We start from the raw sequence: 26289 nt of genomic DNA on the forward strand, positions 1-26289 counted from the left end.
CTAGTTTTGTAATTCATTTAACCTTGTAATTGTAAAAACCATCGGGTTGGGCTTTAGTGAAAAAGTTTTGGGCATGGCCCCGCAGATTAGGAGGAGTTCTCCATCTGCGTTAACAAATCCAGCTGTGTACTTATCTTGGCACTTTAAATTGTTTCAAATTATTTTAGATATCTGCATTACATAATTTCAATTATTATTATTATTATTATTATTATTATTATTATTATTGGGAATCTAATAAATATTATTATTATTATTGTTTGTATGCTTCCACTGCATCATTGGAGTTCGATTCTGGGTAATAGAGATGCCATCGCATTACATAATAATTGGCGTATTATTTGATTTTTAAATGAACATGACTTTTTTCTTTTTGAGAAGAAAAACATAATGTATTAAATATGAAGAAAAATAATTAACAAGATAATGAGGCGGAGTGTCAAGCCACTCCCCACAACTTGACACAGAAACGACTTTTCGAGCAATAATGTGGACAACACGATTCACAGATCGCTTAACAAAACAGAACTCAACACCATTTATCATGGGTATTGTTTCCATAACATTGTCAATAATAAAATCAAAAGCAGAACTAAAAGACTCCAAACATAAAGCATAATAAACCAACTAAGAATTTGTCTCAACATCAACATCCCCCATGCCCCCAACTAAGAGCTTCGCCTATACAAACAACTTCAGCCTCATTGACATTGAAATTACCCATTATGCACATACCCTTTGCTGCCAAGAAACTACCCTCATCATCTCCCAGCATTCGTCCTAAGCCCATTGCATTGTTCTCAACATAAAAAGAAGCATCTGTTGGAATTTTTAACAAAAATGACAATTTTTGAGTAGCTATTTTGTGGTATAAATATATGTGGGTGGAGTCCACTTTCAATTTGGGTCGGATCAAAGCATATTCGGGTTCTTCACTGTGAGACGAAGAAATTGATATATTGTACATTCAAAATGGGTAATAGGTGAATGAGAAATCGATTATTAAAATGAACTTATTTGAGAAAAGTCAAAACTTAGGCTTAAGAAATGCGGTAATTAAAATTAGCAATTTTATGTGATATTGAAAGCACTATTCGAAATGTGCTGGCAGCATATTATGAAATGTGTTTAATTAAGCTTAAGTGTGATAAGCTTTGTGAAAGCTTAATTTTGGAAGAATTGAGATTTAAGCATTCTGTGCTTTGGGATTTGGCACCATTCGGTGCTATGGAGATTAGCACGATTCGGTGATGTGTAATGTGCATCACCACTCAGTGCTTGCAGCACGAGTCGATTCTATATGCACGACTGCATGAGTCGATGCTATTTGCACGATTCGGTGCTATATGTACTGATTCGTACTGCACCGTTTGGATGCTAATGGCACCACTCGAGCGCGGTCTCCGGTCCCGATTTAAAAACTTTTCAATTTGTACGAACTTCTCGGTCACTCAAGTGTTTTGAAACTAGTCATTATGGTTGGTACGAATTAATTGTATATTAATTTTGTGACCGTTGTTATTATTTCAATAATAAGTATGATCGTTTCAAACGTTATTATCCAATTTTTAAAATTGGATTTATGTTGGTTTATGTGCCATTTAGTGGGCTATTAACTCCTCTCTTCCATACAAATAGCTTGGATGTTGGCATAATGGATTTGCACGCCTGTTTAGAAATCTCAAAACATTTTCATTTTTCTCTTTACTCTCATTCTTTATTTTCAGTTAAAATTGCCAGACTACATCTTCCGTAAATTTCATACGGGGTGCTCAACTTGTGTTCTTGTTCGCCGGGCTTTGGGTTTGAGTGTTTGAACGCCAAAGTCGTAATTCGTTTTATCTTGGGAAACTGACGCCACAACGCTTTTAGCACAATCAGGAAGTGGCGAATCAATTTTAAGAAGAGTGTGTGTACACACGACTTGGGTTTTTGTTTCTTTTTGTTGAGTTAAAACCTCAGGTTATAAATCCTTTCTCATTTTATATATTTTTATATATATCGTTCTTGGTTTCATACCAAGTTTTTTGTGGGATTAATTTTGTAAATTAAACCCTTTGTACTAGTTTCATACTAATTGTGGTGGGATTAATTTTTGGTAAAATAAATCCTTATTCTATTAATATATAAATAAATAAATAAATAAATAAATAAATAAATAAATATATATATATATATATATATATAGTCCTGTTCAAATGAGTCCTATGTTTTATATGAGTCCATATAGAGTCCTGTTCAAATGAGTCCTATGTTTTATATGAGTCCATGTGCACAATTGGTAGCCTTTTAAATAGTGTGATCAGTGGTGTAGATTAAAATTGATTTATTTATTTTTAAACAATTATTTAAAACCCAGATAATTGGGGGAGTATCTGTGCAAGGGTATTTTTGAGATTTGGGGTTTATTATTGCCGGCTGTTATTGTTATTATTATTATTATTTTTTTATTTTCAAAAATTAGGGCTCAAGGTTCCACAGGTTGGTGAGGTTCTTGTGTACGCGTAGAGTGGTGTGGAATTAAACAGCTCACCATTGCCGGCTGCTGCTCGTACGGGAACACCATCGCCAGCTGCTTCACGTTCACGGATCACTGTCGCCGTTCACCACGTTCGCAGCCGTTCACGCCACGCCGTTCACTGCCACCCGCTACCGCCCGCCACCGCCGGACAATCCCACGTTCTTCCCGGAGCCGCGATGTCTCACATTCCGCCATCTCAGTCCCGCCGCCGGCCGGCTCAGGTCGCCCAGCTTGATCGAGGTATGGGCTATTTTAGGCCGTTTCGTTGCTCGGGTAGTGGTCTGGCGGGTTGTGGAGGGCTCGTTCTTGGTGGCCGTTTGTTAGGTGGTTGCTTTTGCTCAGGTGCTATATATTTCTGAATTAATTTGGGTGGTGTTTGAATTACCTTCTTAACAAGTAATGAGAGTTTTTTATCGTTAGTCTAGGTTTGCAATGTCCCACCAATCACTGTATGTGTTGACACCTGGGTACATCACCTGTTTATCAAATGGGCCAGTATGGACATCTGTGCAGCCAATTTGTTGTTGGAATGAGGCAGTGAGCACATCGGAAAACCAAAATTTAGTCTAGGTATCTTAATTAACTGGGATGGGGTATACATATTTATGTATATTCCCATTGTGGGAGCAAAAGTCTTTTTATACACATCAGATGGAATTTTGAACTGGTTTTCACATACAAAATTTTTTATTTCATCTTTCACATGGGATCTGAATGCTGTTTGGGACACCTCTGGTTGTCATTGCATGGATGTAATTTTTTTAAAGTAATGAATATTGACCATGTAAATATGATATATTAACTTCTAATTTTCTTAGGATAAATTTCTCATAACTATTTCTTCACTTCGTAGTTTTCGGCCTCCTCATTGCTTGCCAAACATGATAAGGTCCACTTTTGATGATTCTATTAGTCTCTTTGTTTGGCAATGTGCATTCAAGGTGGTTTCTGTGTGCACCAAAGTAGCAATTACAGTTTCTGATTGATGGGTTGTGTTTTATTTGTTATGTGGCTGCATGGCTGAGTCTGTAGTCCTTCTGTGCACCTGGGGTAGATTAAATGTGCATACGGGTAACATAAACTGTGCACCGGAGGTAGATAAACTGTGCACCGGTGGAATTTACTATTTTGCTGAGGGGAAAATGCATTGATTAAATTTGCAAACGGGTCACATAAATTGTGCACCGGGATAGATAAACTGTGCATCGGGGGAATTTACTATTTCGCTGAGGGGCAAATGCATTCCTGATGATTCAATTACTGTCTTGGTTTGGTTTTATGCATTCAAGGTGGTTTCTGTGTGCAACCAATACCTAATTACAGTATTAGATTAAAGGTATGTGCGTGTATAAGGTCAAAGCAGTTATTCTTTCACTCTCTAGAGCTGCCGATGTTCGTCTGCTGTGATCTATTTCTTCAATTCATACTTATATGTCACTTCATTGCTTGCCAAACATGATAAGGCCCACTACTAATGGTTCTAGTAGTCTCTTTGTTTCCCACTGTGCATTAAAGGTGGTTTCTGTGTGCACAGGTTTGCAAAAGTTTAGACTGCTCAGATTTAATTCTCAGGTTTGCAGTACTTTAAAGTTTTGAATTTCAATTCTCAGGTTTGCAAAAGTTTAAAGTTTTGAGTTTCAATTCTTGAAGTGTTGGAAGTCTGTTTTTTACCATTTAGATTAGGGCCAAATATGATAAATTAACTTCTGATTTTCTTAGGATAAATTTCTCATAACTATTTCTTCACTTCGTAGTTTTCGGCCTCCTCATTGCTTGCCAAACATGATAAGGTCCACTTTTGATGATTCTATTAGTCTCTTTGTTTGGCACTGTGCATTCAAGGTGGTTTCTGTGTGCAACAAAGTAGCAATTACAGTTTCTGATTGATGGGCTGTGTTTTATTTGTTATGTTGCCGCATTGCTGAGTCTGTAGTCCTTCTGTGCACCTGGGGCAGATTAAATGTGCACACGGGTCACATAAACTGTGCACCGGGGGAATTTACTATTTAGCTAAGGGGCAAATGCATTGATTAAATTTGCACACGGGTCACATAAACTGTGCACCGAGGGAATTTACTATTTCGCTGTGGGGCAAATGCATTCCTGATGATTGAATTGCTGTCTTGGTTTGGTACTGTGCACACATGGTGGTTTCTGTGTGCAACCAATACCTAATTACAGTATTAGATTAAAGGTTTGTGCGTGTATAAGGTCAAAACAATTAATCTTTGACTCTCTACTGCTACCGATGCTTGTCTACTGCGTTCTATTTGTTCAATTCAAATTGATATGCCACCTCATTGCTTGCCAAACATGGTAAGGTCCACTCCTAATGACTCTAGTAGTCTCTTAGTTTCCCACTGTGCACTCATGGTGGTTTCTGTGTGCAACCACTAAGTAATTCGAGTTTAGGATTGTTGGGTTGTGTTCTCCTTGTTATGTGGTCGCATTGCATGTGTGTTTAGACTTTCTGTGCACTCATGGAAGATAAACTGTGCACCGGGAGAAGATAAACTATGAAACGCAACGTTCTGTATGTTTTATACTATTCACTTGAACAAAATGACCCCTAATGACCACATGTTTGCAAAATATAAAGTTTTGAGTTTCTATCCTTCAAATGTAGGAATTCTCTTGTTCTTTTCGATGAGGGGCAAATGCATTCCTGATGATCCAATTACTCTCTTTATGTGGTAATGTGCATTCATAGTGGTTTGTGTGTGCAAGCAATGAGTAATTATAGTTCTTGATTCTTGGTCTATACATTGGTCGTAGGTTTAACCCTTATACTCCCATGTGTTCAGGATCAAAAGCGCAGAAGACCTTACCCGCTAGTTCTACCCCGGTAGCCACTTTGCCCATGGGCTCTTCTTCTGGTAATGCACAGGACCCGGAACAGGCGGTCGCCTTTCCTAGCATGCATACTCGTGCGTTGGGTAAGGTACTCGTGGACGCTAATAAGCTGTTAACAGCCGGCTAGCGACGCATGGTCATAGCCATGGGGTTTGGAGCGATGCTCAATTTCCAGATCACAGACACTCCATTGCGCCTTGGCTATTGGCTACTCTCAAATTTGGACCTCCACTGAATGTCATTGAAGTTGCCGAATGGTGTCCAAGATTATGTTTGTTTAGCTTTGTTATTTATGTTCATAAGTGGATAAATGACTACACAATTTTACTGTGCAATGTGACATGTCCTTCTGTGCAAATGGCTATTGGTTGTGACTGTCACGGGGTGAAAGAATGCAGTGGCAACTTCTGTGCACTATAGCTATTCAATTGTGCTCATACTAAAACGGTATCCAATATTATGGAAAGTAGATTCTTCCACTTATAGTGTGATTACTAACATAATCTTTACACCCCATGTTTTCAGGCTCCAATGCTAAAAAAATTCACTCTACTGAATTGGTGCAGCCTAACACCATGTCAATGGGTGCCACTTCTGAATATGTTGTTTCCACGAAATAGGCTAACACCATGTCAATGGGTGTCACCACGTCAAAACGAGTGTTGATGCTGTCACTATATTACATTTGTTGCTTAAAGTAGAGAGTGAAGAGATAAATGAGTACAAAATATTGTCACACTGTAAAGTTTAAGTATGAAAAACAAATGTTTTTAACATTTTCGACGCTGAAGTCAGCATCAAGCAATTGGAATATGTAAACTGCTACCAAGTATTTATGCTTGGTTTTATTTGATGCCATACTGAGTTTTCCATGCCTAGCTTCTTTGTTGAACTTTTGATTACTTTAGAGCCATTCTGTAATTTGTTAGCATAATATTCTATGTCTGTTTAGCTTTGTTGTTTACATCATAAGTGGTTAAATCACTACACAATTTTACCGTGCAATCTGACATGTCCTTCTGTGCAATTGGCTATTGGGTGTAACTGTCACTGGCTGAAAGAATTCAATGGCAACTTCTGTGCATTATATCGTATTCAACTGTGCTCATTTTAAACACACGCAGGGACAAACCATTGGAACGAATAGTCTCGAGTCAAAAGCACAGAGATACGAAAATTATTACACAGACAGAAAAATAACTATGGTGCACAGTAAAACTCGTGAATATGCACAGTTTCTAAAAGTTCATCCCAAGTTGCTTTGCTCAATAACAAGATATCAGTTGCACAGTACAACATTAAAATAAAATTTAAAATTAAAAAAGAAAACCCATTCAAACCTCCAAGTCTCCAACAACTTCACGGTGATATCTTCAATTCTCCCTAAAATCATGGAAACTACTTATAATTAAATTTAATCTAAATATATTACCACCAATCAATATACGAAGGTTTTAGTTTAAAAAAATAAATAAATATATAACCATTCAAAAATTACAAACTAACCCTTTGAATTACAACAGTAATTTTTTTAAAAAAATAATGCCATTAAATCCTAGCCATAAGTAGTTCCAAGATCAATGGATCATAGTTGTCCATACGGACTCATGGGGGAAGGTGGACTCACAGGAGCATAAGCCTATATATATATATATATATATATATGTATGTATGTATGCATGTATGTATGTACGTATGTATGTATAGGCGCGCTCAGGTGCGAACTATCGCCCAGGAGAGAACTGAGAACGATTCACAGCCGTCCATGTGTCCAGATCAACGAATTAGATGTAATTTTAAAAAAAAATGACATTGTGGCATTTTCGTAAATAACTCAAACTTTGGTGCAAGTAATTGTGTTATAAGTGCACCTATTTTTCACTTACAAGTGCACCTATTTTCACTTACAAGTGCACCTATTTTCACTTATAAGTGCAAGTTTAACATTCATACACCTAGGTGCACCCGTTTATAACGTTAGGTGCAACTAGTTATAACATTAGGTGCACTTAGTATTGATGCTTAGTGTATAATTTACTTGTATCTGTAATACATTTTACTTGCACTTGTGCACCTATTTTCACTTTCAAGTGCAAGTAATTTATCTTGTTAACATTCATGCACCTAGGTGCACCTAGTTATAACGTTAGGTGCAACTACATCTGGACATGTGACGCGCTGAGAAGCGTTCTCAGTTCTTTCCTGGGCGGGTGGTTCTCACCTAAACGCGATAATATATATATATATATATTATATAGGGTAATTTTCTGGTGCACACCTGCATTATTATGTGAACTGATGCACTCGCGTGGTGCACCGATTTATTCTAATCTGACGGTGTGGTGCATACCACATCTCCTGTCCTTGGTCCTTCACGTAGGCTAATTTTGGGGTTTTTTTGTAATTAGATATGGTGGACTAACATTTGAATTACGAACTCAGTTTTGTTTGTTTACTCGTGCGATGATTTCGGTTGATACAGCACATCCGACGGAAGTGATATGCCTAAACCTTGCAACGCCGACGGTAGTCAGCAGTCTCCGGCCATGGACGCGGACGGCATGCCATTGATATCAGGTATGGCGTGAGTGGTCTCCTTGGTTTCACTCTATTTCTTTTACGTCAGTCCACCACACCCACACGGAGCCAGAAGGGTCCTATGAATTCATCGTAGATGGGATGCATAATATTCCTAAGACTGTGAGTCCATTTTTCCGGTTCAGGCGTCAGAGGACCTTTTCTTTCCTTAGCAATCCTGCGTTTGGGTTCCCTGGCATAGCAGACTGTTGATGGACTCTGTGTTGCTTGTTATTTTTATTTATTAGAACAGACATTTCTTAGTTTGGTGTCACACCCATGTTTCTTAGTTGTTAATATAATGCATGTTCCATAGGATTTCATACGCCACAGATTACCCGGTTACCTGAAATATGATTCTCCAAACTTCATTTGTCACAGGGATGGACGCATTAGGGATCCCGGCTGTTAGTTCGCTGGAGTTGACGATGGACGTTACATTCGAAAGCCCGAAAACTTGGATTCCTACCGTTGATGCATCATTTTTGCCAAAGGTTGGCCAGCGTTTCACTACCTTGGGTCTGGGCATTAAGTTCTACATGGATTATGCGTTTGCTGGTGGCTTCGACGTACGACATAGTACCATGAAGCGCGACAGGGAGGGCGGTGTTACCATGCGGTATATGGTGTGCAGTCGTGAAGGTGTCAAGGGTGGTGGAAAACGCACCGTCGGTAAGGCGGACGATGCCGGGGGTGATAGCCATAAACAGCGTAGGCGAAGGATTTCTAACAGGGTTGAGTGCAATGCGAAGATATGCTTTAGGAAGGACCATACCGGGGAGTTCGTGGTGTCTATTTTCGTAGAGGATCACAGCCACAGTTTATGCTCCGAGCCTTCTAAAGTATTCATGCGGGGCAACCGAAAGCTTGATGTGGCACAACAAGCGTTTATCAGTAACTGTATCAAGTCTAATATTGGACCATCTAAGGGATTCAGGTTATGCAAGGAGGGTGCGGGTTCGTACGCTAATGTTGGTGCTACCAACATGGAGTTTCATAATTTCAAACGGGACCTACAAGCCTACATTGCGGGGGGTGACGGAGAGATGATTATTAAGAAGTTCACCCAAAAACGTGAAGTTTGTGATGGTTTTGTTTTTGATTACCATCTCGATACAGAAAATCGATTATCACGCCTATTTTGGGCAGACACCATTAGCCGGTCTAATTATTCCCTGTTTGGCGACGTTATTTCGTTTGATGCAACTTATGGCACGAACAGGTATGTCCGCACCACCTTTGTTATGGATGGGCCATGATTACTATTATACACCTTCTTTTTGTTTTTGTTTTTTAATCTTTTATTATATACATTCATCATAATACTATTGTTGCGTATACTAATGTATATGGATATGAAAATAAGTGTTACCTTTTACTGTGTTTGCAGATTTATTCGAAATGTATACTGTTAGTGTTTAGGCATGGTAGTAGTACTCCAGTGCTCCATAACATCATTTATTTGCTTAATATTCTTTGCATGAGCTCTTAGTTTCAACATTGTGCTTTTAAAAAAACTTCATGCTATAACATTCTGTTCAATATGTATGGGGATTAATATAAATTATGGTTTTTATGAGTTTGGTGTTGCAGTGCACTACGGGGGTAGCAAAAACTGTGGTTACAACTTAGCTTGCTGAGTACTAAAACTGTATTATGCACTGCACAATGGAACTTTCCCCCATGGTGTTCATGGGACACCTTTCTACCATTTTACCCCACTGTAATAATATGTGAATGAATGGAATCCTGAAAATGCATCATCCTGGGCACTATGATTCCAATACTGTAGCACTAAACCCTCATATTATCTCCCATGAATAACTAAACAAGTAACATTATGTGTATTAGTGATTATTTGAGTTACCCACTAATTTATGCTGTACGGTGTAGTTGGTGTGGGGGTATTTTATTTTTGGATATGTTTATTAAGTGTGGGTGTTAGGGTCAAGGAGTGCTTTTTTTTTTTTTTTTTCTTTTGCAATATAATACGAAAATAGGTGTTACCTTGTATTGCAAATTGATTTGAAATGTATAGTGTTAGTGTTTAGGGATGTTGGGAGTTCCCATACTGGTCCCTAGGTGTTTGAGTAATCTTAGGTAGATAGCAGTGGGTTGAGACAATATTTTAAAACCTAGTGACTACGTTTCCATTATTGTAGCACTAAACCCTCATATTATTTCACCATGAATGAGTCAACATTACAATGTGTTCAGAATTGACTGATTAGTTAACTACCTTTTAATTTGTACTGTGTGCTGTAATTGCTTTATGAGCAATACGTTTGAAATGCACGAGCTCCTATACAACGGGCCAATCTTCATTCATACAACGAGCGATTGATTTTGCTATTCTAGTGTTGTTATGATTAATTGATTACTTGTTTCATTTAGGGAGTTAATAAATATGTACTGACACTGTCTTCGTAATTGTTTGATCAAGTTTGGGCTTAGTTTTAGGTATTGCTAAGATCAAAGTAGGGTTTAGTTTATAGTTAATGACAGGTTTTTTGGTGGGGTGACGTTTGCTGAAGGGAAATCTGACAATCAATGTGATAGTGAGGCTACAAATTTTCTTCCAAAATAAAATAGTAGTAGTTTTTAATGGGTCTGGTGGTGATTTTGTAGATTTGGATTCTTGTTTGTGTTAGTATAAAATAGGTGCACTTTCAATAAATTAGTTAGTATTATATCTACAGGTGTATTAGCAAAGTGCTAATGTGTGTTTTCAATAAATTAGTTAGTATTACATCTACAGTTATTATACTTTATTACTAAGGTTTTTTTTTTTGAATTTTTAATTTTTTTTTTGTGAAAACGTCTTCTGATGCAGATACTCTTTGGTGTTTGTGCCTTTCACTTGGGTGGACAACCACAAACGTTGTGTTACTTTTGCAGCCGGGCTACTAACCAGGGAGGATTCCGAATCATACATGTGGTTGTTGGAGAAGTTCAAGTCAGGAATGGGTCATAGCCCCCGTTGTGTTGTAACCGATCAAGACCCAGCTATGAAAGTTGCTATTGAGCGGGTTTTACCTGAATGTCGTCACCGGTTCTGTATGTGGCACATCATGACCAAGGTTAGCGAGAAGAGTGGGGTGGAGTTAGCAAGAAACGAGGTTTTCCGCCGCAAATTAAATGGTATTGTTTGGAGCGACAAGATTTGTGTCGCTGAATTCGAGGCGCAATGGCAGGCGTTGATGGAAGAGTACCGACCAGTGGACAATCGGTGGTTTTGCAAATTGTACGAGGAGCGGAGTTTTTGGATTCCTGCGTTTTTTATGGACTTGCCCATGAGTGGGTTGCTACGTACCACATCCCGTTCTGAAGCTCAAAATAATGTGTTCGGCCAGTTCACACGCCCACACTCCAGTTTGGTAGTGTTCTATGTGCAGTTTGAGTGTGTCCTTGAGGCCCAACGCCACAAACAAGCCAAGATGAATGCTGAGTGCGAGGCATATTTGCCCGAGTTTAAAACACCCTTGCCAATGGAGCGCCACGTGGCACAGTTGTTCACAATCACGATTTTTTATGAGTTACAAAGGGAGATTGTGGCGGGTTGTTTTGACTGCCGGGTGGTTGGTATACACGAGGAGCAAGGCCAAATTAGGTACGACATTAAGGGCGCGGATAACACAGTATTCCGGGTCATGCGTGGTACGGATGAGTTTAGTGCCTTATGCAGCTGTGGATTGTTTTAAAAACTGGGTTTGGTATGCCGTCATATGTTTTTGGTGTTAAAGGACGCACAGATGGAGGTGCTCCCTACTCAGTATGTTGTGGGCCGTTGGTGCAAACAACGTAATGTGGGTGCCTACACCACACGAGGATGCCATGGTGATACGGGTGAGTTAGGATCAAATCGGTTATGGGCTGAGATCAACGCCTCCGCTGCACTGGTCGGGAATAATAGTGGTCGTGTGTCACGCATGGTCCAAGTACTCCAGGAGTTGAGAGGGGAATTCACGTCGGGTGATAATAGCGCGGGCCACGTAGGTGGGAATATGAGTGCGATTGAAGCGTTCTGCGGGGTTTCGCGACCCCGAAGCATCACAATTAAAGCCCCAGCTCAAGCTAAAAACAAGGGAAGTGGAAAATGAATCAAGAGCAAACGGGAGATAGCAATCCAGCAAAGCCAGAACGAAGGCCGTAAGTGTCATATGTGCGACCAATGTTTGGGCCATGACGCTCGTAATTGCCCTTTGAAAGACGTTGTGGCAGATTGAATGAGAGGTATTCGTCCGATAGTGGTATGATATGCAGATTAATAACCATGCTGTGTAGCATCCTTACATCAATAAAGGGGAGTACTTATTTGCTTTGCATAGCTTACTGAACTGGGAAATGGAATTGTGATGCACAATGCTGTTTAATGGGTTTGGTCATAATGTATTTGGTGTTGAAGCTTCGTTTTTATTCATCTAGATTGTTTGCCCAATAGTTATGGGTGCATGAATAATGTTGGCCAGTATTACACACATTCAGCCCATGTAAATCTCAACATTACGGTATTTCAATATATTTATTTGATTTACTTCCGACATGTAATTCTTTACAATGTGGTATTCGAATGTTTTGCCATAACAATGGTAGTTATGTTACTTTTAGGTTCTCCATTTTATTCGTTTTGCTTTTTAGGTGGGCTGTGCCTTTTTGTTTGTGCTATGTGATTTATGATTTGGCATAGGGTGGCTTTTGCTGGGCAAGTGTTTATGATTTATAGACCGAATGGCTTTAGAGAGATCGCCGTAAACGTATTAAAAATGGGAATAAAAAGTTGCTGCTTGAAATTTGTTTATTAATATATTAAATATTTGGCCAAATCTGATGGGAGTAAAGAGTTGCAGCCTGAAAACTGTTTATTAATATAATAAATATTTGGCCACATCTGTCCACAGAGTGCACCGGAATGCACCAGCAGAATGCTTTAGTACAATGGTATTACTACCTAGCATCAGTTTCTCCAAAAGAATTGATAACAAATGGTACAACAGAATAGTTTTGAATAATGGCACTACTGCATAGCAACAGTTCTCCCTACAAGAATGAGAACATATAGAATTAGCCCCCTTGCCCCCCATCCCAAACCGACTACTAAAAACGAAGAATTGTCTTCCTTTAGAGAGGAATTTACATTATTAGCAAAGCCAAGCACAACGTCCAAATCTTTATGATCAGTTATTGACGCGGCCACCCCGATTGTTACATAGTCTACGTTGGAGGAATTTCGAATCGGTCACAGTCATACTGGGCAACGCGATTGGTTATGGACTGTGTGTGTACATTATTCTCGGCCAGTAATACATTGTGCATTATCCGCTTGCGAATGTTAATGATTTGGTGGGCATTCTCCATTTGCATCCCGCACTGCCAGTTGGTGTGGTCATGACCGTTATACACCTCCATATGCCGCATTGCAAATACCCCTGAATCAGCGTTCGTTGTGGTATCCTGTCCAGTCATTTTCATTGTAATTGGTCGCATGTTGTAGAGGCGGTTAGCACGGTCTCGTTGATGCTTGCTGTGTAGGTAGGCCGATAGCATGTGTACCTGCACAGCATAATTCAGCTTGTATTTACATGTGTAGTAATTGGCGGGGAAATGTAAATAGATTAAAGCATTACAAGAGTAGTGAAGGCCCATCAAATAGTAGATTAAACAAAATAGAAATACATATCCTATTTGACGGTAATAATGGGTTACCGGGTATGTAATCTGAGTATTATTGAGTATCCGAATACAATAGAGTGCAGTGCTCAGTGTACAAATGAGTTGAGTGTTGTTTTGTCTAAGTTCCAGTGTCGTAAGAAGTGTCCCCCTTCACTATGTGGTTGTGAGTCTTTTTATTCCCTTCAGCTCAGTAACAGAGCATTGATGAGGAGTTGAACGTTGGACATCAGTACCTGAGGTGTTGAATGCTGAGGAGCTGAACGTCGGTCATCAATGCTGAGGAGCTGAACGTTGGCCATCAATGCTGAGGAGTTGGACCGTTGCGCATTGATGCTGAGGAGTGAGGTGTCTTGGGTAGTTTGAACGGCAATTGTCTTGGTCAACGGTTCCGGGTCGGGTACCCAATTACCCTGTCACCAGCCCCCCACTCCCTAGCTAGAGAGAATGGCGGAGGTAGTTAGGGAGTATCAGCCTGTCACTTGTGCTAAAATTTTGGTATGTTCAATTTTTTTTTTTTTACGCATCCTCACCTCGGTACCGTGCCGGGTCACACAACTGTGACTTCGGCACGGGGCCGAGGTCACATGACCTCGGTGCTGGGCCGAAGTCACGCGGCGATGTGACTTCGGCCACTGCCGAGGTCACGGGCGTGACCTCGGCCAGCGCCGAAGTCACGGTGCGTGACCTCGGCGCTAGGCCGAGGTCATGCCGAAGCGTGACTTCGGCCCTGGCCGAAGTCACACAACTGTGACTTCGGCACGAGGCCGAGGTCACATGACCTCGGCGCTGGGCCGAAGTCCCGCCGCGATGTGACTTCGGCCAGTGCCGAAGTCACGGTACGTGTTCTCGNTTTTTTTTTTTTTTTGCTCAGGGCTCTTGCGTGAGTTCACTTTGACCATTCGTAGGTTCGGTCAAAGGTCAGCTCTCCCGTCAGGTAGCTAGCGAGATCGGATCTCGCGCCGGCCCTAAGGGACTAGAGTGTGGTGTTTTCGTAGCAAAGCGTTAAGCTTTACCCAGAAAACACCCTCCGAGGTCAGCTCTCCCGTCAGGTAGCTAGGGAAATCAGATCTCGTGCTGGCCTTAAGGGATTAGAGTTTGGTGTTTTTTGAATCCAAGCCCTTGGCTGGGCTCAGAAAAACACTCTCCCGTTAGGTAGCTAGCGAGATCGGATCTCGTGCCGGCCTTAAGGGATTAGAGCTTAGATTTTTTATTATTATTTTGTTTTTTGTTTTTTAACGAAATTGATCAGGGCAGACCATGACCAACTACTGAGTCCTTTTGCTTATGGAGGTGAACGCACAAGTGAAGGAGGCAGATGTACAAGTGGAGGCGATAGACGCATTTGAGGAGACGGATGCACCAGTAGAGGATGCGAGTGCACAAGTGCAGGAGGCGGATGCACAAGTGGAGGAAGCAAAAGCACTTGAGGAGCAGCGCCACTTGATGAGGTGACGCTGCTTGAGGTGGTGACTCTACTCGAGCAGGTGACGTTGCTCGAGGTGGTGACGCTGTTCGAGGTGGTGATGCTGTTCGAGGTGGTGATGCTGTTCGAGGTGGTGGCACTGCTTGTGGAGGTGACGCCACTTGAGGAGGTGATACCACTTGATGAGGTGACGCACCAGCTTGATGAGGTGACGCTGCGTGAGGAGCAGCGCCACTTGATGAGGTGACACCAGTTTGATGAGGTGACACCCGCTTGATGAGGTGACGCACCAGCTTGATGAGGTGACGCTGCGTGAGGAGCAGCGCCACTTGATGAGGTGACACCAGTTTGATGAGGTGACACCCGCTTGATGAGGTGACGCACCAGCTTGATGAGATGACACCCACTTGATGAGGTGACACCCGCTTTATGAGGTGACGCACCAGCTTGATGAGGTGACACCCGCTTGATGAGGTGACACCCGCTTGATGAGGTGACACTCGCTTGATGAGGTGACGCACCAGCTTGATGAGGTGACACCCGCTTGATGAGGTGACACCAGTTTGATGAGGTGACACCCGTTTGATGAGGTGACACCCGCTTGAAGAGCAGCGTCACTTGATGAGATGACGCTGCTTGAGGAGCAGCGCTACTTGATGAGGTGACACCCGCTTGATCTTGATGAGCAGCGCTACTTGATGAGGTGACACCCGCTTGATCTTGATGAGGTGACCTACTTGATGAGGTGACACCCGCTTGATCTTGATGAGGTGACGCCCGCTTGATGAGGTCACCCGCTTGATCTTGATGAGGTGACGCCCGCTTGATGAGGTTACACTCGCTTGATGAGGTGACACCAGCTTGATGAGGTGACACCCGCTTGATGAGGTGACACCCGCTTGAAGAGCAGCGTCACTTGATGAGATGACGCTGCTTGAGGAGCAGCGCTACTTGATGAGGTGACACCCGCTTGATCTTGATGAGGTGACGCCCGCTTGATGAGGTTACACTCGCTTGATGAGGTGACACCAGCTTGATGAGGTGACACCCGCTTGATGAGGTGACACCCGCTTGAAGAGCAGCGTCACTTGATGAGATGACGCTGCTTGAGGAGCAGCGCTACTTGATGAGGTGACGCTGCTTGAGGAGCAGCGCCACATGATGAGGTGACACCCACTTGATGAGGTGACGTTGCGTGAGGAGCAGCGCCACTTGATGAGGTGACACCAGTTTGATGAGGTGACACCCACTTGAGGAGCAGCGCCACTTGATGAGGTGGCCGACTTCAAACCAAGTGGTCGAGGTCGGGCCTCGACCAAGTGTTGGCCGAGGGCTGACCTCGGCCAATTATATTATTATTATTGTTTTGTTTTGTTTTTTTTTGTTTTTTTTGTTTTTTTTTTTTTAATTTTTGACGAGGACTGACCTCGGCCAAACTTAACCGAAAACTTAGCCGAGGACTGATATTATTTTTTTTTTTTTAGCGCAAGATTGGCCGAGGACTGACCTCGGCCAAGTTGGAGTGTTTTTTGACGGGCCATCAGCGAATTACATGTTTTTTGCGTTGCGCGGACTTTTCATCTAGCTCACTATTTCTTGCTTCCTCGCCCAGGTCGCACCTCCTCTTCCTTGTGTTGGAAGCTAAAGGCTCAGGATCTTCTTCCTTTCGCCACACATTGTCGGGTAGGCTTTGTTGATGCTGGTACTGTCCCGGATACTCAACGAATTGGGTAAAATATCCTCTCTGCACCAGTTCCTCTATTTGTCCTTTTAAAGTATGACACTCATTAGTATCATGTCCAACCTGCCGGTGGAACCGACAGTACTTAGTTTGGTCCTCGCCCGTAGAAACTGCCATACACTCTGAGGGAAAATGCACCATTCCCATTTCCTCAGCGTGACTTAGAATCACGCTAATCGGGTGAGTAAGCGGTGTTAAGTGCCGCGGTGAGGCGAGACGAGGTCGCTCATCTCTTCCTTTCGTTGAGGGTGGTTGGTTTTGTCATGGTGCCTGGCTAGGCGGACCAACTTTATCAGGTCGCCCACTCTTTCGTCCTTCCTCATCATCCTTTTTTCTCCTGTCAGCCTCCTCTGCGTCTGCGTACCGGTTGGCCGTTCTCATGAGTTCCTCATAAGAGCGTGGGTGGTGGGTGTTCAGTTGTTTGTCGAAATCGCCTGACCTCAGTGCTTGGATGAAGGTGAGAATTGCTGCCTTCGAGTCGAAGTCATATACGCTGTTGACTTCTTTTTTCCATTTGCTTAAGAAGTCTCGCAGGCTTTCCCCCTTATCCTGCTTTACCCCGCTGAGATGTGAGAATGGTTTCTTATGTTGTATACTTCCTGAGAAATAGGACAAGAAACTCTTGGATAGCTCTGCAAAAGTTTGAATTGATCCGTCCGGGCTCTTGGATAGCTCTGCAAAAGTTTGAATTGATCCGTCCGGGATTTTGGATAGCTCTGCAAAAGTTTGAATTGATCCGTCCGGGATTATGTTAAACTAATCCTGAGCCGTTCCATCCAAAGTGGACAAGAATGCTCTGCACATGATGGCATCGCTTGCCCCAATCATGACCATGGCTGCCTTGTATCTTGTCATATGGGTACGTGGATCCGAAGTGCCAGTGTAGGCCTTGATGGTGGGTAGTCGAAAGTCCTTTGGAAGAGGAACTTCCATTATGTCAGGAGAGTATAGAGCAGCCATTCTTACTTCAGGTTCTGGTGAGTGTTCTCTTGCGTCTACTTTCTTTTCCAAATCATCTATCTGCCTTTGGAGTCTTTCCACCAGGCCTTCTTGTGGTGTTTTGTGTCTAGTGGAGTGACGCGGAGCCAATCCACCAGATTCGCCCATCCTTTCTCCGGATGGTCGTTTGGTTACTGCCTTTCCTGCTTGGGCACGGGGACCTCTATTAGAGGATCCTTGCACCCCCAACCGATCTCGAATAGATCTAGAAGCCGCCGGTCGTTCTCGAACAGATCTGGAAACTGGTTGAGTTCCACCTTCCTGTCGTTGAGTTCTGTTTTGCCTCGGAGATTGCACTTCTTCCTCCAGAGGGGGTGGTGGCGGTAAGATCTGGCCTTGCATTCCTGCGACTAGTTGGGCCACCGTCGCCGCCGCCTGTTGGATGACCTGCGCTGCTGCTTGAAGGTCCACCACCTGGGCGGGAGCAGCAGTTGCTGGGAGGGGAGTACGGCCACCACCATGGTTGTTGTTGAGTTGGCTAGTGCGGCCACCACCATGGTTGTTTTTGAGTTGGGTAAGGAGGTCACCTTCTCTGCGGTTATTGTTGTTGAGTTGGCTGCGAAGGTCACCTCCACGGTTACTGTTGAGCTGCTCACGAAGATCACCCGAGGGGTGACCCTTGTTCACCTGACTAGGTGTATGCGAGCTGCTGGATCCAGATGCCATTGATAGTGATGAGATCAACCGAGTGGTTTTTTGATTTTGTGATTTTAGCCTGAGATTTGATCTCGGCTCTCAATGAAAGCACAAACGACGGTAATAATGGGTTACCGGGTATGTAATCTAAGTATTATTGAGTATCCGAATACAATAGAGTGCAGTGCTCAGTGTACAAATGAGTTGAGTGTTGTTTTGTCTAAGTTCCAGTGTCGTAAGAAGTGTCCCCCTTCACTATGTGGTTGTGAGTCTTTTTATTCCCTTCAGCTCAGTAACGGAGCATTGATGAGGAGTTGAACGTTGGACATCAGTACCTGAGGTGTTGAATGCTGAGGAGCTGAACGTCGGTCATCAATGCTGAGGAGCTGGACGTTGGCCATCAATGCTGAGGAGTTGGACCGTTACGCATTGATGCTGAGGAGTGAGGTGTCTTGGGTAGTTTGAACGGCAACTGTCTTGGTCAACTGTTCCGGGTCGGGTACCCAATTACCCTGTCACTACTACATGGATAATCCAAAAGCACCTGCCCCTTCATAACAAAAACTAATCAAATAAGCAAGCCAAAATTAAAGAGCCATGTGAAAAAGAACTTAATGATTCTGCAAGGGTGTGTTAATTTTTAAAGTGAAGAATAGAATTCTTAAAATAAAAATAACCAAACATTACGAAACAGTCATATTTCCACTAGCAGCATTCCGTTTAAGAGTGCACCATCACAATGCTCAGGTAAAATGGCACTATAGCATAGCAGCACCACCTCAAGAGAATGTAGACCACGCAAAACAAAGAGCAGTAACACATGTTTTAGAGCTGAATGAACAAGGGATACTCAAAGTATCATTTTATTTCCAAACCAACAACTTATAATCAAAGTGGTGCACTACAGTAGGGTGCAAACCTATATTATCATGCCAACCAATGCACTTCCGTGGTGCATTGATCGGGTGTAATTCATTCAAATTGGTGTTGTAACGCATTTCTATGTCTTAATTGTATACATGGGTAATTTTCGGGTGCAATCCTAGATTATGATGTGACCCGATGCACTCACGTGGTGCATGCTCCGTTGTGAATGTCAATTCAAACTGAAATAAACCTTTCTGATTTTTTTTTTATTAAAAATTAGATGTGAAGTTTGGGTCGAGTACGTTATTACCTTTTTCAAATTCAGCTTGTATTTACATGTGTAGTAATTGGCAGGGTAATGTAAATAGATTAAAGCATTAGAAGAGAAGTCACGGCCCATCAAATAGTAGATTTAAGAACATAGAAATACGTATCTTATTACATGGACAATCCGAAAGCACCTGCCCATTCCTAAGTGAAACTAGTCAAATAAGCAAGGAAAAATTAAAGAGTCATGTGAAAAAGAATTTAATGATTCTGCAAGGGTGTGTTAATTTTTAAAGTGAATCAAAAAAACATACCAGTTCGAGCGGGGCACCCAAATATTTGTCCCCGTTTGCCGTCATTGTCGAGGAGCTGTCTAAGATATCGAGCCTGTACTGCTTGAAATTGACACTAATGACATAGTAATGCCCCCGTTGTATAATTGGGAACAAAAACTGTCAAGGCATGTGATAGATTCGTCGATCTTAGGAGATTCAATAGTATAAATTTTGTTATTTATGATATGGAATAGTGTGAACACGTTACCATGTCTAGCGTTGCGGTTCCCACGTGTTTCGTGGTCTGTAAATCCATATCTAGTCGCTTCCCAAACCATTTAGCCCTATCACTCCGGTCTGCGGCGATGTCCACCACAGTTCCAAACTGCAACATCCAGGCAATGTGAGTGGAAAGGAGTTATGAGTTTGCCCCGTTCTACCGGTGCATCCGCGATGCGATACGTACCGTAGTAGCTGTAGAGGCAAAGAGACGTGTCGGCACTCCCCTTCCTCTGCATTTTTCTCTGTGATTAAGCACGCACACCCACGCATCCACCACAAGAGGGGCGACGCCAGATCCCTCCCTCAAGGTGAGAAAGTCAACCCACTTTACAGTCCGGTCGTTGTGGCTGAACAGAACCTCATTGCTAAGAGGATAAAGCAACAGTATGTGAGATATGGGGTTTGAGAAACATATCACACATGGTTATGAACGGTGACACATAATTATGTACTAACCGGTCAGCGTTTGGGCAATTGAAGATCCACATCCATACCATGTAGATTGCCGGGAGCGGCATGGTGGGGTACCCCAACGTGGAGCAGAAAAACATGCAGAAGGGGCGAGGATCCTGCATGACTGGACGCTTCCCTTTGGGATCCTGATTGTCGGTCTTTCGCGGAGCTAAGCACAGAGACCGGGGTTGTTGGATGGCCTGATATCGCTGGGCGTGGATGTTACCCTACAAAACATGAAGGGCAATGCAAAGTTATAAGGTAGTTGTGGCCATTAGTGATTTCGGATAAAGTAATACCTGTGTGGATGGTGTTGTGACGTCCCTGGCACTGGCCGTTCCTCCTGCATGGCCTCCCCCCTCGAACTCTTAAGTCAACCCCAGGCTAAAACTAGGCATGTCGCTGTTCGCGGTTGCTAGCAACGCCGCCTTTTCCACTTGTTCGAGGGCCTGTATGTTGTCTGGGTCTAGCCAAAAAGCATCGTCCTGTTGTGACGAACTTGGGATAGACGATTGTGGGTCAACGGTAGTATTAGGGAGTGGGTCCTGCATCTGCATTTGTGTTAACGCGTTAATTAGTTTAGCTGCCTCGGCTAGCCTCGTGAAATTTGGGTCCTCGTGCGCTAGTTCACGTTGCTCGTGCACCATATCAACAACCCTTGTCACCGCTGAAAGTAACTGTGTGGTTGCTTTATCGAAGTCCCTAGCGAACCCCTACAAGACCAGGAAACCAAGGTATCGGGGTTTGGGGTTAGTGCGTAATGGTTTGTGTGTTGCATTGAGGGCATATAGCAATAGACACTTATAAGCGCTTGTGGGTGCATTACATACCACATGCCTTGACCTCCCAAGCGCCGGCTGCAACGTTCCTGGCCCTGGGGCATGTTGATGGTGTGGGGATCCAACTAGTGCAGTAGCACCCAAGGCGGGCGTGTTTGTTTCGTGTAGTGGTGCATCTACCATACCATGCCCAAACCCCTGTGCAGCAACCTCCCTTTCCTCCCGTGTTTTTAACAACTCATCTGTCCACCCGTCCAACACGGGCCTTGATCTTGGTATGTCCCGCGATCCCACGACTAGTCTATCCACATACAGGAGCTGCATGAAGATTGGACAACACATAATACAAGGTAATAATCACACATATATTCTAGTACTAGTATTCATATAACCCACGTTATGACTTACCGTTAAAAATAGCAATGGCCCAGTGAACTTGCGGGTTTTGACCGCATCCCAGTGTCGGTGCGTGGTGACGAGAGCACGCAAGAGGTATCCACACCAGTCCAAATCCTTGATTAAGTTGACGTCACGGAACATGTGGACAATTTGCTGATTAACATACATACCCATTTGATACACTGCCAATCAAGGTGCTAACTACAATAATGCTAAAATGTCGTTTAAACCACACACCCCCATCCTTAAGGGTTAACACGTGCGTGACGAGGGCCTTGACCTTGATCCTCCCCCTCCATTGATTGACCTTCTCCCTCCATTCGCGCAATTCAGTGCTTACTACCTGGCTGTCGCGTTCTTCAATTGGCACCAACCCATTCGGTAATCCCAGTACAGCTGCCACGTCGTCCTTGGTGATGCCGATGAAGCTTCCATTGGCCAATCTTAGACGCATTTGGGACGGGTCAAAGTTAGACACCAGCCAATAACCGAGGCGTGGGGGAATTTTGTTTACCCGGAATCCAAGAGGTCCTCCCATTCCAATATCGCACACATCTTGTCGTTGGCATTCGTTGAGACCAGGACGACACGTACGAGTTCCCGGGGCACCCCACGCGTCTTGATATCAGGAAACGACCCAAACCTGGGCCTACGTAGCACACGTGGTGGGTCTTCAAAATCCTGCCTGACGGGATCACGAGGAGCGGTGTGAAAAACTGCATCCGAATCTCCATCCTCATCACTTAAACCCACGGGGTGTTGTGTTGTTGGACCTGAAAAGAACACAAAATGAGTAGATGAATACAGAATGAGTAGATGAATAAATAATATATACCACAAAATGAGTAGATGACTATAGAATATAGACCACAGTACTTATCATAGCATATTCTATACCGTCCGAGCAAGGTAATCTAAACCAAGACTCCGAAACGTAAAATTCAAAGCTGTTAGCAGATTTGGATTTGGAAAACTATGCATCATAATATCATCTTTTGTACCATATAATCTGAGAGTAAGTTAAACTTCCTTTAAATTAAGTCATAGAAATGAGCAACACCACTAATTTGGACCCAATTATGATGACTACTGAATTTGAAAAAGGTAATAATGTACTGGACCCAAACTTCGCATCTAATTTTTAATGAAAAAAATCAGAAAGGTTTATTTGAGTTTGAGTTGACATTCACAATGCATCAATGCACCACGTGAGTGCATCGGTTCTCATGATAAACTAGGTGTGCACCTGATAATTTCCCCTATATAGAATTGAGACATAGATATGAGTTACACCACCAAGTTGGATGCATTACACCCGATGAATGCACCAGGTTAGTGCATCGGTTGACATGATAATCACGGTGTGCACCTGAAAATTACCCCTATATAGAATTAAGACATAGAAATGAGTTACACCACCCATTTGGATGAAATACACCCGAGCAATGCACTAGGTTAGTGCATCGTCTGACATGATAATCTAGGTTTGCACCTGAAAATTACCCCTGTATAGAATTAAGTCATAGAAATGAGCTACACCACCAATTTGGATGAATTATGACTATGACCGAATTAGAAAAAGGTTATAAAGTACTAGACCCATTATGGTTTTTAAGATATATAAACAAGAACCTTAGGTTCTGGTTCACAACTAATTTTATTTTAAAAAGAAAACAAAAGGCTTTATTTGAGTTTGAATTCACACTTACATTACCCCAATACAATTTCTAAAATTGCATCTAAAAATTTTTCCCAGTGCACAACCGAATCGCAGATCTGAGCTTACTGGCAAATTAAATACAAACATCTATCTTGCATTGTTTATTTGATTATGAATTGACAATTACATTATAGCAATCCAATTAACATACTATGCATTTAAAAATGAAATGAACATCTAACATACTATGCATCAGATTTTTATTTTGAAAACTATGCATCATAATATCAACTTTTCCTACCATATAATGTGAAAGTAAGTTAACCTTCCTTTAAATTAAGTCATAGAAATGAGGTACACCACCAATTTGGACCAAATTATGATAATAACGTACTGGACCCAAACTTGACACCTAACTTTGAATGAAAAAAAAAACTGGAAGATTTATTTGAGTATGAATTGACATTCACCATCGATCAATGCCCCACATGAGTGCATCGGTTCACATGATAATCTAGGATTGCACCAGAAAAATACCATATATAGAATTAAGTCATAGAAATTAGCTACACCTCCGATTTAGATGAATTATGATGACGACTGAATTTGAAAACGGTTATAAACTACTCGACCCAGACTGGTTTATAAGATATATAAACAAGAACCTTAGGTTCTGGTTCACAACTATTTTTTTAAAAAAAAATCAAAAGGGTTTATTTTGAGTTTGAATTCACATTTACATTATACCAATACAATTTCTAAAACTGCATCTATAAATTTTTCCCAATGCACAACCGAATCGCAGACCTGAGCTTACAAGCAAATTAAATACAAGCATCCATCTTGCATTGTTTATTTGAGTATGAATTGACATTTACATTATACCAATCCAATTAAAAATACTATGCATTTATAAATGAAATGAATATCTAAGATGTTAATACACCCGAAAGAAAGAATAAGATGCATTTAGCAGCAGGAACGAAAGAATACGATGCATTTATTAGCACAACGTAAAGGACACCTGGCCGAGAATAGTAAAACAGTAATACTAGTTAACAACAAATGCATATTTATTCCAAGACATTAACCCAAATTCCAGACTTAGAACTACCTTGAGTATTGGCATGTACATACTGGCATGAGTAGGGAATAAATTATAGCTACACAACTCACCTAAATAAGTCTATCAAAGTCTGTGAAACCAATTCAGTACAATGGACTGCTCCATATTTTTCAATTTCCAACAAAAACTTGGTGTTGAGCACGACTACGCAAATGAACAAAGATGCACAAAAAAGGACACAGCCACAGAAATACACCATGGCTGGACACATAAAAGCATAGCAACACACTCACCACGGAGGCTACGCCATTGCGCCGACCGCCGCCTTGCAGCGACACGGGAAGCAACTCCACCCGCCGACGCACCGAACGCATCCCGAACTGCGGTAGAAGGGCCGGCCCAGTACGGCCGCCGCTTAAACTTCGAAGACACCCCCGAGGCGCGGGCTGACCCTACTGTACCAGGAGTGGAGGGCGAGAACGGTTGCCCAGGTGGCCACCTCTTCGACCTTCGACTGCCATACGACCTCCCCATCACTCGCAGCCAGTCGCAATAGTCACAGACGAGAGAAGATGAGCTCCGTCCGGAAGTCAACACCGTGATTGTCGAGTAGCGGCGACGCACACCCCCCCAAAACGAAAAGAAACAAAATAAAAATAAAAATCCAAAAAACACCGACCGTAAAAAATGATTGGGAAAAAGGCTGCAATGCCCTCAGGGCACTCTAAAACACAATGAGATACCTAATCACCTGTGCACGCACGTGCACACTCCCCACGTGCACTCTAATGAACAATGCAATCTGGTACGCACATCACACCCACTAAAAGGCCATTATGAATGCACAAGTTCACATGGGATCCCCAATTCACATGTGAACTTAATTCTATATATATATATATATATATGTATGTATGTTAATTTTGGTTCTGTACCAAAAATTGGTTGGAATTAGTTTTATAAATTAAATTCTATAATTTCCGTATAAATCAGTGTTGCAAAAATCTTGTCTAGGCGCCGATTAATCCCCGCCTAGGCGCTAGGCGCTGGTCGACCGCCTAGCGTATCACATTAAATGGTGGTCTAGGCGGCTGGCCGGCTAGGCGACCGCCTAAGCTCCGCATAGGCCGCCAAAGCACCGCCTAGGCCGCTTAGGCGCTGACCGCCTAGGCGTCGACTAGACCGACTAGGCCTTCTAGTCGGTCGATTAACTATTGTTCTTTTTTTTAATGGGTTATTTCACTCAAAACAACATCGTTTTCAGCGAAATAATCCTAAATTGTACAAACTTTAGATATTTTTTAGGTTAATATTTAATATTTTAGTATTAACTATTAAAGTATTATATAATTTATAATTATAAGTCTTTAAAAAATTAAAAATACTTAAACAAATTTTTAAAAAATAAAAAATAAAATAAAAAAATACACGGACGCCTAGGCGGCGATTAATCCCCGGCTAGGCGTCCTAGGCGCTAGGCGCTCCCCGAGCGCCTAGCGATTTTTTCAACAATGGTATAAATATATATATATATATATATATATATATATATATATTTTTATATTTTGTATATCAATTTATTCACCAATTCCCAACAACATCCGTATTCAACTTCAGCCTTCCAGCCTTGGGTACCCTCCACCTTTCCTACTCATTCTTCACTTTGGCAGTCTCCTCAACCAAAACATTTGCATACTTCCAATTTTCCAGATAGGAGAGGGTCATATGTATCATAGTATTCAATGCAAACGGGACGCCATTCCAGACTTTATCATTTATGCTGCCTCAAAAACCCCAACAATGCATTACAAACTGGCAACA

The 26289-nt window shown here is 42.2% G+C and overlaps 1 protein-coding gene and 1 long non-coding RNA gene across 2 annotated transcripts; both read left to right on the plus strand.

Moving 5' to 3' along the window:
* The first annotated feature begins 2476 nt into the window (after positions 1-2476).
* LOC116004322 lies at positions 2477-5857 on the plus strand. The gene is made up of 2 exons (XR_004094776.1): positions 2477-2863; positions 5326-5857. It is a non-coding gene; the product is annotated as an uncharacterized LOC116004322 (long non-coding RNA).
* Positions 5858-7875: 2018 nt separating this feature from the next.
* LOC116003942 (protein FAR1-RELATED SEQUENCE 5-like) lies at positions 7876-12051 on the plus strand. Its single transcript, XM_031243881.1, has 4 exons — positions 7876-7951; positions 8333-9173; positions 10785-11589; positions 11695-12051. The coding sequence occupies exons 1-4, from the start codon at positions 7876-7878 to the stop codon at positions 12049-12051; spliced, it is 2079 nt and encodes a 692-aa protein (XP_031099741.1).
* Positions 12052-26289: the final 14238 nt, after the last annotated feature.

The sequence above is a fragment of the Ipomoea triloba genome, chromosome 14 (assembly GCF_003576645.1).
Source record: "Ipomoea triloba cultivar NCNSP0323 chromosome 14, ASM357664v1".
NCBI classification, from domain to species: domain Eukaryota; kingdom Viridiplantae; phylum Streptophyta; class Magnoliopsida; order Solanales; family Convolvulaceae; genus Ipomoea; species Ipomoea triloba.